Source organism: Equus przewalskii, chromosome 22, assembly GCF_037783145.1.
Source record: "Equus przewalskii isolate Varuska chromosome 22, EquPr2, whole genome shotgun sequence".
In the NCBI taxonomy this organism is placed as follows: domain Eukaryota; kingdom Metazoa; phylum Chordata; class Mammalia; order Perissodactyla; family Equidae; genus Equus; species Equus przewalskii.
Window position 1 is genome coordinate 33,039,842 of NC_091852.1, and position 16,138 is coordinate 33,055,979.

General features: G+C 34.2%; 1 protein-coding gene across 14 annotated transcripts in view; it reads right to left on the bottom strand.

Annotated features, from left to right (window-relative positions):
- Positions 1-16,138, bottom strand: part of ZDHHC21 (zinc finger DHHC-type palmitoyltransferase 21) — a 73,173-nt gene that overhangs the window by 33,084 nt on the left and 23,951 nt on the right. For all 14 annotated transcript variants that reach the window (XM_070590166.1, XM_070590169.1, XM_070590168.1 and 11 more), the window contains 2 exons: positions 14,977-15,088; positions 11,761-11,899 (listed from right to left, as the gene is read on the bottom strand). In XM_070590166.1, the coding sequence (XP_070446267.1) occupies positions 11,761-11,899; positions 14,977-15,088 (251 nt within the window). The remainder of the gene's footprint in view (positions 1-11,760; positions 11,900-14,976; positions 15,089-16,138) is intronic.

Consider the following 16,138-nt stretch of genomic DNA (forward strand, 5'->3'; position numbering starts at 1 on the left):
CAATCCATTTTTTCTTTTGTTTAATGAATAAACACTTTCATCTTAAAAAAACGAAACGAAACAAAACAAAAGAAGCAAAAACCTAAGTAGGAGTTAACACTTTCTTTTCCTACTCAGAGTACCACTGAGCTTTAGAATTTAAAGATGGGCTAGAAAAGATACTATGCTGCCATCTACCTACCTGAAAGGGTATAAAGAAGAATTCAGACTAGAGCTTTCACGTCCTCTGGCTGACAGACAATACAGGGTCAAAGTCCATGGCATACTTTAACTGTACTATTATCTCCTCAAGAAAGATGCACAGTAATCATTAATATAGTCTGAAAATATAATTAGGAACATTTTGGGATCTTTATTTCATATCCCAAATAATGGAAAGGGTAACAAGGTGAATGAACAAGGTTGCTAACACTATCTGGTCAGCTTTACAGACAAAATGAAGAGCCAGATACAGTTTTCTGCTTGTTTTAGAGAAAAATGAAAGAGACACATGCAAGGACTAGGGGTAAAAAATGGTGAAGCAGGACTGTTTGAAGAATATTCCACTACTAAACACTATTTTTTTTTAATGTCAATGGTAATAATGGTGACTTTCATACTGAAATTACTGGTAACTTTTTTCTACCTTTATAAAAATAGTACAACAAATGTCATCACCAAAAGAAATGCTATAGTAAGCACAATGTTCTATTTTGTAGCCTTAGAATATTTGCCATACGGTATATTAGTACTTTAGAACACATTTGACCTTAAAGCCAATTATTCCAATTGCTGCCTCAAGCCTTTTGTTGTTCTCTTGTCCAGCACGACTTCTCTCATCTCTCCATCTAGTTAACCTCTACCTAGGCTGTAATGTCCATCACAAGTCTCATTCCCTATAGCACTACAGCTCTCAAACAGTGTGGCTACAGGAGTACTCTTCTCACCACTCCACAGGATACTGTTTACATAGACCACGACCCGAGTGTTGACTCCCGGAGCTGTGCACTTAGGCAGCACTGATCAGAATCACTTGGGAAGAAACGTTTAAACAAAACGCTACTGCGAATGACACCTATAAGGGAAGACATTGTATGAGCCTAAACTTCCCAATAAAAACACTACCAAAAAACAAATAAAATCCAACTAATTGATCAACAGCTAACTGAAGACATGGGAAAGTAGCCAAACTAGCCAGAACTTAAAAGGCCAAGATCCCAGAGAGAGTAGAAATGCATTAAGGTGAGTCCTACATTCTACACTGCTTTTTACCTTAAGGTCCTCGCCAATTTATAAGCAGTATTGCACAGAAGGCCAAGCAGATGTGGAGGCTCAGAGCTTTCTGCAATCTCACAAAGCTGGAGGAACAAGGAGAAGGCACAATCCGCAGTACATACCTAAGTTTTTCAGCTGAGATTCCCCAAGGGCTGCATCATAAGAGAAAAGGCAAACTGAAACTAGACCCTCACAAAGACAAAACCCAATAATCATAAATACTTGCAAAATCTCAATAAACACAATAAATGTTATCTTCAAAAGAACTGCTGTATTAAGACCAATGTTCTGTTATTTAGCCTTAGAAATATTTGTTATACAAACTCTTGATTGGATCAAGATGAGCCTTCTCCTATTCCTGTCCAAAAGGAGTAAATCATATCTTGAAAAAGAAAAATCAACCAGATCTTCTACAGTTTGTCATACAAAATGCCCTGCATCCAACAAAACTTATCAGATATGTCAGATGAAAGGACCAAATATCTGGAAACTAAGAGAGAGAAGAAAAAAAAGTCAACGGAAACAGATCCACAAGTTGATCTCAATATTGAAGTTATCAGACATAGACATTAAAATGACTTTCATTAAAACGTTTGAAAATATAGATGACAAATGGAGAATTTCACCAGAGAAGTAATCTATGAAAAGAAGTACCAAATGGAAAATCTGAAAGTGAAAAACATAATAACTGAATTAATAACTCAACAGAAGGGTTTGACAGTAGATTAGACAGAGCAGAAGAGCTGATCAGGTCAGTAGAAAATACTCAGTCGGAAACACAGAGGAAAAAAAAGGAAAATGCAGAAAAGACCGCAAAAGTTACATAGTGCAGTGAGATCTCATATACATATAATTAGAATCCCAGAAATGCAAGCAAAAAAGATTGGACAGAAGTAATATTTGAAGTGATTTAGGCCATGAAATGTCCATAATTTAAGAATGTCATCAAGCCACAGATTCAAGAAGCTATATAAACTCTCAAATAGGAGAAATGCAAAGAAAACAACAATGAAGCAGGTCATAGAATAACTGCTAAAATATAAAGACCAAAAAAATTCATGGGAGTTCTGATCCAAGATGTCAACAGATGAACTCAATTCTTCTCACAAACACAAAGAATCTACTGTTACACACAGAGCAATTTCTTTCGGAAAAAATCCGGAAACTAGCTGAGTGACTTCTACACATCAGGCACACCACTACATAAAATCATCAAATCACAAAGGAAGAAATAAAGGAATTACAAAACTGCCAGAAAACAATTAACAAAATGGCAATAGTAAATCCTACCTATCAATAATTACTTTAAATGTAAACAGAATAAATTATCCAATCAAAAGACATAGGATGGCTGAATGGATTAAAAAAAAAACAAGACTCAATTATATGGTGCCTACCAGAGATTCATTTCAGCTTTAAGAACACAGAGACTGGAAGTGAAGGGACAGAAAAAGATATTCCACGCAAATGGAAACCAAAAGACAGCAGAGGTAGCTATACTTATACCAGACAAAATAAACTTGAAGCCAAAGCCTATAATAAGAGACAAAGAAGGTCAATATGTAATGATAAATGGGTAAAGGCATCAATCCAACAAAAGGATATTACACTTGTAAATATTTATGCATGCAACATAGAAGCACCTAAGTATATAAAGCCAATATTAACAGACCTGAAAGAGAAACAGAGAGCAATACAGTAATAGTAGGGATCTTCAATGCCTCACTTTCGAGAAGAGATTAATCATTCAGATTTAGAAAATCAACAAGGAAACACTGGACTTAAACTACATGTTAGACTACATCCAACAGCAACAGAATACACATTCTTTTCAAGTGCACATGAAACATTCTCCAGGACAGATTATATACTAGGCCATAAAAAAAGTCTTAATAAATTTAAGAAGAAGGAAATCATATCAAGCATCTTTTCCAACCACAATATTATGAAACTGGAAGTCAATTACAAGAAGAAAACTGGAAAATTCACAAAAAGCGGTGAGTAAACCATATACTACTGAACAATCAATGGGTCAAAGAAGAAATCAAAAACTATCTTGATTGGATCTTTCTTTGAGGCAAAGAAAATGTAAATACAACACACCACAATTTATGGGATGCAGCAAACAGTTCTGAGGGAAGTTCATGCCTACATTAAGAAAAAAAAAAGATCGCAAACAAACTTACACCTCAAAGAACTAGAAAAAGAGGAACAAACCAAGCTGGAAGTTAGTAGAAGGAAGAAATAACAAAGATAAGTGCAGAAATAAATGAAATAGAGACTAAAAACACAACAGAAAAGATGAAGGAAACTAAAAGCTCGTTTTTTTGAAAAGACAAACAACAGAGACAAAACTTTAACTAGACTCACTAAGGAAAAAAGGGAAAAGACTCAAATAAGTAAAATCAGAAATGAAAGAGGGGGCATTACAACTGATACCACACAAATACAAAGGATAATAAGAGACTAGTATGAAAAATTATATACCAATAAATTGGACAACCTAGAAGAAACAGACAAATTCCTAGAAACATATAACCTACCAACACTGAATCATGAAGAAACAGAAAATCTAAACAGACCAATTACTAGTAAGGAGACCGAATCAGTAATCAAAACCTCCCAACAAAGAAAAGTCCAGGACCAGATGGCTTCACAGGTGAATTCTACCAAAGATTTAAAGAAGAGTTAACACAAATACTTCCCAAACTTTTCAAGAAAGTTGCAGAGAAGGGAACACTTCCAAAATCATTTTGCAAAGCCAGCATTAACCTAATACCAAAACTGCACAACAACAATAGAAGAAAAAAAATTACAGGCTAATATCCTATGAACATAGACACAAAAATCTTCTACAAAATATTAGGAAGCCAAATTCAACAATACATTAAAACAGATCATACACCATGATCAAGTGGGATCTACTCTGGAGATGCAAAGGTGCTTCAACATCTGCAAATCAATCAGTATGATACACCACATTAACAAAAGGAAGAATAAAAATCACTTCATTATCTCAATGGATTTAGAAAAAGCACTGGACAAAATTGAATATCCGTTCATGATAAAAACTCTCCAAAACAAAACTCATTATAGAGGGAATGTACTTCCACATAATAAAGGCCATATATAACAAGCCTACAGAAACATCACACTCAGTGATGGAAAAAACTGAAAGCTTTTCCTCTAAGATCAGGAACAAGATAAGGATGCCCATTCTTATCCTTTTACTCAACAAAGTACCAGAAGTCAGAGTAATTAGGTAAAAAGAAAAAAAAAGAAAGAAAAGGCATCCAAATAGAAAGGAAGAAGTAAAATTGTCTCTATTTGCAGATGACATAATATTATATATAGAAAACCTAAAGACTCCATCAAAAAACTTAGGACTAATAAATGAATTAAGTAAAGTTGCAGGATACAAAATCAATATAAAAATATTTACATTTCTATACACTGAAAATGAACTATCAGCAATATTAAGAAAACAATCATATTTACATATGCATCAAAAAGAATAAAATACCTAGGAATAAACTTAATCAATGGGGTCAAAGATCTGTACAGTGAAAACTATTAAGACATTGATGAAAGAAATTGAAGATGACACTAATAAATGGAAATCTATCCTATGTTCATGGATTGGAAGAATTAAATATTCTTAAAATGTCCACACTACCCAAGCCATCTACAGATTCAATGCATTTCCTATCAAAATTCCAATGGCATTTTTCACAGATATAGAATAAACAATCCTAAAATTTGTATGGAACCAAAAAAGACCCTGAATAACCAAAGCAATCTTGAGAAAGAAGAAAAAAGCTGAAAGCATCATACTTCCTGATTTCAAACTATATTACAAAGCTATAATAATCAAAACAGTATGGTACTGGGATAAAAACAGACACACTGATCCATGGAATAGAATAGACAGCCCAAAAATAAACCCATGTATATGTGGTCAATTAGTTTTTGACAAAGGAGCCAAGAGTAGTCAATGGAGAAAGGACAGTCTCCTCAATAAACGGTATTGGAAAAACTGGATAGCCAGATGCAAAAGAATGAAATTGGACCTCTATCCTACACCATACACAAAAATCAACTCCAAATGGATTAAAGACTTGAACATAAAACCCGAAAACATAAAACTCTTGGAAGAAAACATATTGGGTAAGCTCCTTGCCATTGGTCTTTGCAATGAATTTTTTGGATTTGACACCAAAAGCAAGGGCAACAAAAGCAAAAATAAACCAGTGAGATGAGAGCAAACGAAAAAGCTTCTGCACAGCATGGGAAACCATCAACAAAATGAAAAGGTAACCTATGGAATGGGAAAAAATATTTGCAAATCATATGTCTGATGAGGTTAATATCCAAAATATATAAAGAACTAATACAACTCAATAGCTAAAAAAACAAACAATTTGATTAAAAAATGGGTAGAGGACCCGAATAGACATTTTTTCAAAGAAGACATACAAACGGCCAACAGGTACTTGAAAAGGTGCTCAACATCACTAATCATCAGAGAAATGCAAATCAAAACCACAACGAGATATCACCTCACATCTGTTAGAATGGCTATCATCAAAAACACAAGAGAGATGTGTTGGCAAGGATGTGGAGTAAAGGGAACTCTTGTGCACTGTTGGTGGGAAGGTAAATTGGTACAGTCACTGTGAAAAACAGTATGGAGGCTCCTCAAAAAATTAAAAATAGAACTACCATATGATCCAGCAATTCCACTTCTTGGTATATATCCAAAAGGAATGAAACAGGATATTGAAGAGATATCTGCACTCCCATATTCATTACAGCATTATTCACAATAGCTAAGATATGGAAGCAACCTAAATATCCATCAATGGGTAAATGGATAAAGAAATTGTGGTATATATACACAAGGGAATATTATTCAGCCATGACAAAGAAGGAAATCCTGCCATTTGCGACAACATGGATGTACTCTGAGGGCATCATACAAAGTGAAAAAAGCCAGACAGAAAAAGACAAATCCTGCATGATGGTATCACTTATATATGTGGAGTTAAAAAAAAAAGTCAAACTCACAGAAACAGAGAGTAGAATAGTGTTTGCCAGGGGCTGGGGATGGGGGAAACAGGGGGAGGTTGGTAAAAAGGCACAAACTTTAGCATGAATAATGTCTGAGAATCTAAAACACCATGACCATAATTGATAATACTGCATTCTATAACTGAAATTTGCTAAGACAGTAGATTTTAAATGTTCTCACCAAAAAAAGATAAATATGTGAGGTGATGGATGTGCTAATTAACTAGATGGGGGAAATCCTTTCACTGTATACACATATATTAAATCACCATGGTGTACAATTTAAATATCTTACAATTTTATATGCAATTACATCTCAATAAAGCTGAAATAAAACAAATAACTGAATAACTAACTAAATCATAAAAGCAGCCAGAGAAAACATACATTTACTTCAACGGAGTAACAATAAGACTAATAACTGACTTTACAACCAAATTGATGGAAACCACAAAACAATGGAACAACACCTTCTAAAAATTAAAACTCCAACCTATGATTCTATGCCAAGCAAACAAATCCTTCAAAATTGAAAGAGAAATAAAGACTGTTGGAAGAGGTAATCAATCGAGAGGACACGGCCGTTGGTTTACCCTCGAGCTGAACTCAGGCAATCGGAGGCTTCTAATCCCCTCCCCTGTCCTTGGAACATACGCTCTGCCTACTGTTCCCACACTAGGGGCTGTTTCAAGGGCACAGCCTTGAGAGAGTAAGGTGTTGTTGAGACCATCTAGACAGCTAAGGCCTCTCTATACAGACTTTTAAGATTTGGCAGGTGGGTGCAGAGATCTACTCAACTTGTGGCCACCCAAGACAAGCCTCGTATACAAGCTCCCTTGCTTACTAACCTGCCACCTGCCGATCTGAAGTGGTCTGCCTCTTTCTTCAGTCTCTCCCTTCCCTCCGTGTATGGGGCTCAGTTTCAGATTACACCTGGGAAGCTCCTGGGGTTGCAAACTAACAGGACATTTTCAGGCGAACCAAAACTGGGAGAATTTGTTCCAGTAGACTTGCACCAAAAGGCAGAAAAAAATCCTTCCAGAAAGAAACTGAGAAATTTATGAAGACATGAAGGACTAGGAAAAGTAGCAGTACGTGGATAACTCCACATGAAGCCTGACTTCATATGGATACGCATCATAACATATAATAAATAAACAACAACAATAGTGTCTTATTGTCATGTGTTTTAGTTCTACATTTATTTTAAACCTCACAATACCAAAAACGATGATGATGGCCGTTCTAAGGCCACTGTGTTCATTATCCAGGCAATGGTCAAGTACTAATTTATATTAAATTTCAAAAATCAAAAGAATATTTTCATCTCTGGGAAAATAATTAAAAGAAGATTAAAAAAAGAAAAGCCATCACAAGGGATAAATTGGTATTTTTTTTCAATTGAAGACTCCAAAGCAGGCAAGAAAAGGAGAAAAATGGAAGCAAAGAACAGATCGGTTAAACAGAAAATAAATAGTAAGATGACAGAATTAATATCAGTTACACTAAATAAAAATGGACTAAATATTCCAATTAGAAGACAAAGATTATCACACCATATTTTTTTAAAAAATGAAATATTCAGTATCAACAAGACACACAGATAAGACACAAGAACCGAGAAAGACAAAGTAAAAAGATAGAAAAAGATATACCACGAAAATAGTAACCAAAGGAAAGCTGATAGAACTAAATTAATAACAGAAAGAAAAACACTTTAAGGCAAGAATCATTACTAAGATAAAGAGATATGATTTATGATGATATAAGAGTCATTCCATCAGAAAGATGTTAGAATTCTAAGATTATATGCATCTAGTATCATAGCTTCAAATTACCAAAATCTAAATCAATGAAATAACTAGAATTCATTTCAATGAATCTTGAGTGCCTACTGAACATTCACTTTGCTTCAGATCCTTGGAGTATCTGGGTGTATATAAATTATAAAATATTTTCCCCAGGTTTAGTTATAATTCCTGTCCTAGAATTTAGCTTTACTCTAGTAAATTTAAGTAGGCTAGAAAAACCAATAATAAACATTCTATTTTTATGAATTTAAGTTAATCAAACAAAATTGTCTTTCCTTATGTTGCACAACATTATGGCAAAGTTCTTCTCTCTCTGTACATAACTTGACAATATATGAATCACTTCATTCATTCAGAGAATATATCTCAAACAAGGTTAAAATGTACTAGATTCCTCAATAGGATGTTAAATGATCTTGGAAATATAACATAACCTCTTTGGATTTCAATTTCATTATCTCTAACATGAAGGTAATTATAACAGCAGCCTACTTAACACAACAAAGATGCTACAAGACTCCATCTAAGACAACAATTCCTGCTCAGCACTACTGGATAAAACAACCCTGCCAGGTCACTAGGACTGTTTATAATTTACTGCTTATTACCAACACAATGCTACTACAACCAGCTATGATCTCGCTAATTATTTAATTTTCATTTGGTAATCCTATTAACTAACATATTATGATTTTTAAAAAATCATTGCTTCTATAATTGATTAAGGAGAACTCAGTTTGAATTTTCAAAACCCAAAACTTGTACTCATTTTTTTATATTTTCTTCCTAGATTTTTAATCTCTTAATAAACTTTGACTATACTGCTAGTCTTTTGTCAACATTCTGTAAGCATGTAAATATATGTGTGTATATATATTTCTAAGTATTCAAATATTATTATCTAATAATCAGTTCTTCCATTTTAAAAAAAAGTGATTGCTTCTCTAATTGGTAGTAATTTTTCCAGTTTCTATCTTTCATTTGGAAAGGGAAATTAGTTTGTAATTTCAAATGTCTTTATCCTTCAGTTAAATAATACCATTATATTCTTTTTTTTTTGCTGCAGAAGATTAGCCCTGAGCTAACATCTGTGCCAATTTTCCTCTATTTTGTATGTGGGTCACTACCATAGGATAGCTTGACCAGAGGTGTAGGTCTGCACCCAAGATCCGGACCCACCAACACAGGCTGCCAAATGAGCACGTGGAACTTTAACCACTTGGCTACTGGGCCAGCCCCCATTATATTCTTATTTGAGTATTGGAATTTCATTAGTCTGTCATTAACCTCCTAATAATACTGTTAAAAGTCTATGAAATTTTCATAAAAATTAATAGGCCAAAGAACATTTGTTCCCTCCTTTAAGAGCTTTAACTAAAATCAAATGTAATATAAATTGAATGTCTATTATATACCAGGTACTTTTACATGTGTAATCTCATTTAATCTCATTCTTATTCATATTTTTCAGAAGAGGACTCTGCAATTCAGAGAGGTTAAATGATGTGTCAAAGGTTACACACATAGTAAGAAAAGCCAGACTTTGATCCTAGGCGTGTCTGTCTACAAAGCCAAGATGATTCCACCACCAAGGGTTGACAAATTCAATATAAAAAGGCAGAGAGTTCATATTTCAGGCTTTCCAGGCCATATGTCTCTGTCACCATTACTCAACTCTACTGTTGTGGCGCAAAAGCAACTGTAGACAATATATAAACAAACGAGAGTAGCTGGGCTTCAGTAAACCTTCGTTAACAAAAACAGGGGGAGGGTCAAGTTTAACCCAAGGCCCAAAGTCTGCCAATTCCTCCACGATAACAAGCCAGTCCCTCCCAGAGAACCTCTATCGGCTTTTCGTTACCACCATTAAATTTTCTCTCTCTCCCACTTTTTAAAAAATTATGACCTTAATCTTACCAAGCAATTTTATTTTAATGCTTTTCTTATTAGCTCAATTATTTGAAACTGGTTACTCTTAGGTAAATATGTACAACCTTTTACATATTCTAACTATAATATAAATTATATCCGAAATTAATCTTTATTTAATTTTAATTGCCTCAAATTAGTATCTGATTAAAATTTATATCTAATAAGCATAATCACTACATGCATAATCACTACCCCACTAATATACGTAGTGAAGCTACAACAGCAAATATCCTCTTTTAATTATACAAAATGATCATGTGTACAAAAAAGATGGGAATAGATAGAACTTAAAGGCCTTCTCACACTCACTCCCTTCTTCCAAAATTGAATTGTATATACCAAGAAACTTATGATTTTTAATATAAAAGATTTAAACACTACAACATGATATAAATAGGAAAGAAAAATTCCCCTTCTCCATCAGGGATTCTATTCTTTCTTCCTCTCTCCTTCCCTACCTTGCTTTTTCACATGCATGTTTGCACACTTGTGCGTTGCTCTCTTTCTCTGTCTCACACACACATACACACATGAACACACACACAGGGTATTTTTAAAACCATTCAAGTCCAAATAACACACAAGATCCAGCTCCATACACAAAACACACAAGAGAAGATCCAGAAAACACAGGATCAGGTTCAAATCCCAGCCCTTCTATTAAAGCCAGTTGAATACTCACTTCCTAACTTTGTGCTTTCACAATTTATTTAACCTCTATTAGTCTGTTTCCTCAACTATAAAAATGGGGACAAGAATCGGACCCACTTCATGTGGTTGTTGTGAGCATTAAAGTGAGAAGTAAAATGACATGCCCACAGCATAGTGTTGATATATAGTCAAGAGCTCAAAACTCCTAGTTGCTGTGGGGCTGGCCCGGTGGCACAGTGGTTAAGTGTGCACATTCCCCTTCAGCGGCCCAGGGTTCACTGGTTTGGATCCCAGATGCGGACATGGCACAACTTGGCAAAAGCCATGCTGTGGTAGGCGTCCCACATATAAAGTAGAGGAAGATGGGCATGGATGTTAGCTCAGGGCCAGTCTTCCTCAGCAAAAGGAGGAGGATTGGAAGCAGATGTTAGTTCAGGGCTAATCTTCCTCAAAACAAACAAACAGAAAAAACTCCTAATTGCTGCTATTACCATCATCACTACTACCACCACCATTTTGGGCAATTCTTATTAACATCCACTGCAGTTTCTCTACAAAATGGGAAAATCACTGCTTCAAATGGTATATATAACAACTTTTTAAAGCATCTTGCAAATTTTCTTATTACTGTTAAAAGTCAGGGACAAACAAGTTCTTTTTCACAAAAATTTAATGTTCCTTTGAGAACTTTTATAAAATTAAAGTGTATTTTCATTCCTGAAAAGAAACAAACAGTTAACATGTTTGATTTTGTTTTGATTATTGTAGATACTTTTAAACCAAAACAAATATATTGAAAGACCTAATATGTTGCTTTTCAAAGAAAGTCACTCAACAGTAACAAATAATTATAAATGAATTTGGTTAAAAGGGAATGTCAGATTAGGGTCTACTTTCTCAATCCCAAGATATTTCAAAATTCACCAACTTGAGGGTTTATTTTTGTTGTTTTTGTTTTCAATCTTCCGCACTTAAAGGAGCCACATTTTAACAAGCGAATGCTACAGCTGCTCTGCGATTAGTGGACATAAACATTTCTTACCAAGTTACGCTTTTTTAGTGGAAGAAAGTAGTAATAGTGGCAGAAAGAGAACATCAGTGCGTAGCAAGTAAGAAGTTCAGTGTAGAAACACAACTGCAGAAAAAGCCAATGATTATCTTCACCAACACAATTGTTAATCCTGAAGGAAAAAAACGAAAAAATAATCAATTATTTTAAACTTTAATAAGACAATTTCAGGATTGGTAAAACTAAAAATAAACACAAATGACTTCATACATGCTTAACGTCATGGAGATACACTAAAGCCACTCAAACCTAAAAGCAAACGGTACATAGGAAAAGATATAAACATGCCACCTCACATTTGTAAAGCACTTTCTACTTCACAAAAGAAGTGCGTGTATATGGTTCCCCTTCAAGTCACAAGTCAGGGAGACAGGAAGAGCAGATGGCAGTCTCCTTGTTTCATTGATATGGAAACGGGAACAAAGGAGTTGAGACACTTGCCAGAGGATGCACAGTTAGAAGACACAGTGGCCAAGAGAAGGAGAACCCTCTTCTACGTGCGCCCTTCCATTACAGCATTCTAGCTGCAGAGAGCAATTTGAACCATGTGAAGTGAAATAACCTAAACCTGACACTCTAACATGGCTGCTAAGTCTCTACGATTTGTATTACTTTTAAAATCTATCCTTGGTTGCTGAAAGTAAACATATACCCAAAACTATTTATAAACTCTTATAGCTACACTTCCACTAACACAACGTGAATCATAACTAGGAAAAAAGGATTAACGTTATAATCCCAACATTTTCAAGGCTAATGCAAGCTGAACATTTTATGGTTCCAAATGTATTTATTGTATCCAAATTTTCAAAATATTTTACAATTCCAGCAGAAAACCCTAGTTCAAAACTATAAATTACCTTGTACAAATGTTTTCATTTTAATATAGCATTATACTACCACTGTTCGGGAAAAAAATGGTACAATAGGTTCTATTCCTAACTTAAATTCTTTTAAAGGTGAGTTGTTAAACTGCTTTTTAAAATCAGATATAGAACCGAACCAAAAATCTTGCAGAGGAATTTCTTAGACTCAAGAGCTTACGCTTGGTAAACAAGAAAATTTCCTGTGTTTTGTTATTGGCAAGCAGGCCTATCAGAGAAGCGCGCTTATATATGCACTCGAGAAATACTCTTCAACAGCTGTTGCTTCAAAGATGACTTATCCTTGTCCCATTCTTCCTGTCCCCCCAAAATTTGAGAAATAACTGCTATGATCATGGCATTCTTCTTAATCAGTGACCTTTAAGAAAACACTAATGTACTCAATCTAGATGTAAGAGTTTTTTTGGTAACAGTTAAACTACTTAGAGAGTGAGCATAGCGAGCAATAGAGAAAATCTTAAGGTGATCTGAGAATAGGCCTCCAAATCTAAAGCTGTTAGGGAGTTAGGAGAATGCAGTTTCTGAAAATAGCAAAACTTCGCCTTGCTTCCAATTTACACTGTACATTTCCCTCACTCTGAATGTCTCAGCAACGCTCTATCAGGGAATCCCCAAACCTATCCAGGCCCACGGTCTACCCCCCTTTCCTATGCTCCAACTTTTTCTACTGCCACTCTCCTTCCCACCCATACTCTGACAAGTTTATTAAACTGCGGAGGCAACAGGCCTAGAAAGAGAGAACTCATCCCAATCGTAGAATTTAGGTTAAATAGTACTTTATTTTGTCACCAAGTTAGTTTTTATTCCATAAAAATAAGTAAATAATATCTCTAATTTCTATGTACCAAAGCATTTCCTAGCTGATGGAGGTTTTTTTAACTTAAAACTACTGCATTCTTTTAAAAGGAAGTACCAATATCCCACAGTATCATGGACAATTATTACATTTTTAGTTAATCAGAAACATTACTCTAAAAAGCATAAAATTGAGTTTTTCAGTGTGATGACTACTTATCTGAATACCCGTTTTACCTAGCTTTTTAAAATCTATTACCATTGTAAACAGCTCATTGAGATTTAGAAAAATCACTTGAGAATTAATCTGTTTAAATTCAAGGCACATATTTTAAACACCAACTATATTCTGTTGATGGAATTAGATGATTTTAAGCTTTTTATACGGTAACAAAGTGCTTTTATCTAAAATGCTTTTAGTTTTTCCTGATCTCAGGAAATTACCTTCTATTTAAATAATAAGTTTATAGTAAAAACTAAATTTCCACTAAAAGCTTGGCTAATAATAACTTGTGCTATCAAAATAAGTTATCAAAAATAAGTAAAACTCTAAATTGATTTGCATTATTAGGCAAAGCAAAACTCTACCCTTGAGTCAACTTTAGATAAATGCGATGATAAATTTAAGAAGCCAGCTATGTAGTTCACTTTCTATATATGCATGCATGTGTGTACAAACATAAATACAAATGTATATAGATATATTTATAAAGTGCTACATTATACCAGTTTAAATATTTATACAGAGAACTCATGCTAGGAAAACAGGATTAAATACAATATCTTGTTCACAGATTTTTGTGACAGCTTTGAAATGAGATACAATGCAGAATTCTCACAGCATTTGTTTTCAAAAATTCTATTTCTCAACTGAACATTTTCTTTAAATAGTACAAGAGAGCCCCCTATTGACCAAAAGTGTTGGCAGTTTGGCAGAATCAGTTAACTACCACTTACACACATTCGGCCGGCATGTAATGTTAATACCTATATCCAAAACATAATACTGAAAAGGCTTCAAGGGGGAGAAATGAGGTATCAGGGTATCTGGAGTGTGTTATTCTTGAGTTAAACAAATGGGAAGGAAAATACAAACAATGGGATGTATATGGTTTATTACAGTTAGAAACAGTAACAGCTAGTATTTAAGTACTTTCTATGTGTGAGATACTGTATCAAATGCTTTACGTACATTGCCTCCTTTAATACAATCACCTTACATATTTTGTATATTTGGGTGCATGTTAATTCTTAGTTTTCTGCTCCAATATCCCCTTGTTAGAAAAGCTAGGATTTCTTTCTTTCTTTCTTTCTTTGCTGAGGAAGATTCACCCTGTGGAAAAATGACTTTGGGAGCTGATAGAACCATATGATCAAATAAAGCTATCCTTATTAAATGAGTTTTTTAAACTGTATAACTTTAATATAACTATGGTTTAAACCTGCTATGTACTAAGATTTATTTTTTCCTGTCTTTTTTTTTTCTAAAAGTGAATTATTCATTTCTTACCACGGACAGTGATGATCCATTCTCCTCACACAGTGGCCGCAGCGGCTGCAGTGATGGGAACGCTTTGGTCTCATCAAATTACACTTGTTACATAATTCCCAGAACTCCCTTTCTAGAGAAGGAAAGTAAAATCCGTTTAACGAAGGCAAATGAGTAACGGTGAAATTTCACAATAACTGTTTAGAAGATTTTATAGGAAGTTTTCGACATATATATCTAAGAGATTTTTCTTCTTCCAAGTCTCCAGTGTATATGTGTTTCCCATGAAGGCTGCTGCTCTAGTCTATGCATGTCATATTTTGTAGGTTCCTAATTTTAAACAATATAAAAATAAGAAACTATTAATAGTCAAACTAAGGGACAGAAAACAAGTATTTGAGTTTTGGACATATTGCTATAATAACGTAAAATAAGTACAGTTTAATGACAAAAACCCTAAAGTACAACCAAGTTATTACATTAAAGCAGAAATTTAGACAAATTAATTTCTAGAAATTTTATTATCTAGTTTCTAAAGAAGAAATAATACTGAGTCTTGGTTTCATAGATTAAGAAGTCAAAATCAATCCTACAAACTCATTAGAAAAACAGAGATGGCATCACCCACCAAACCATTTCATATTTTTAGCATCAATGGATTCATTTGGGGATGTTTATGGGAGAGAGCTGGAAAAGAATTTCAGATACGTTTAGGAGGTATCAGAATAGCTTTAGAAGTAAAAAAGATTATAAGAAAATCACTATTTAATGGAAATAAAAGAGTTCTTTACAAAACTCTGCCCTAGCAACCAAGCAGCAATCTCCTCTAGCCTGCAGTGAAAGAGCACACAATTAAGTTTTGTGCCAAAAACATGGTTTACAGAAATAAAGAGAAAAGTCATTTGTTTTCATTATAAATTGTTCTAATGAGGTCCATAAAAATTATATAGGAGAGTCACCTATCAAGACAACTGCTTTATTATACAGAATGTATCTTTTTAATATTTGTTGAAATGGAATTTTACTTTTACAAAATTCTTAAACCTCCCATCACTTATGTTTAAACTATATCCTACGCTCATTAAAAGTATGGGCATAGTAACCTAACTCCCATATTCAGAGTGAATATTAGTATATGCAAAGTGTGACCCTGGCACCCAGTAGGTGGTCACTAAATGCTTGC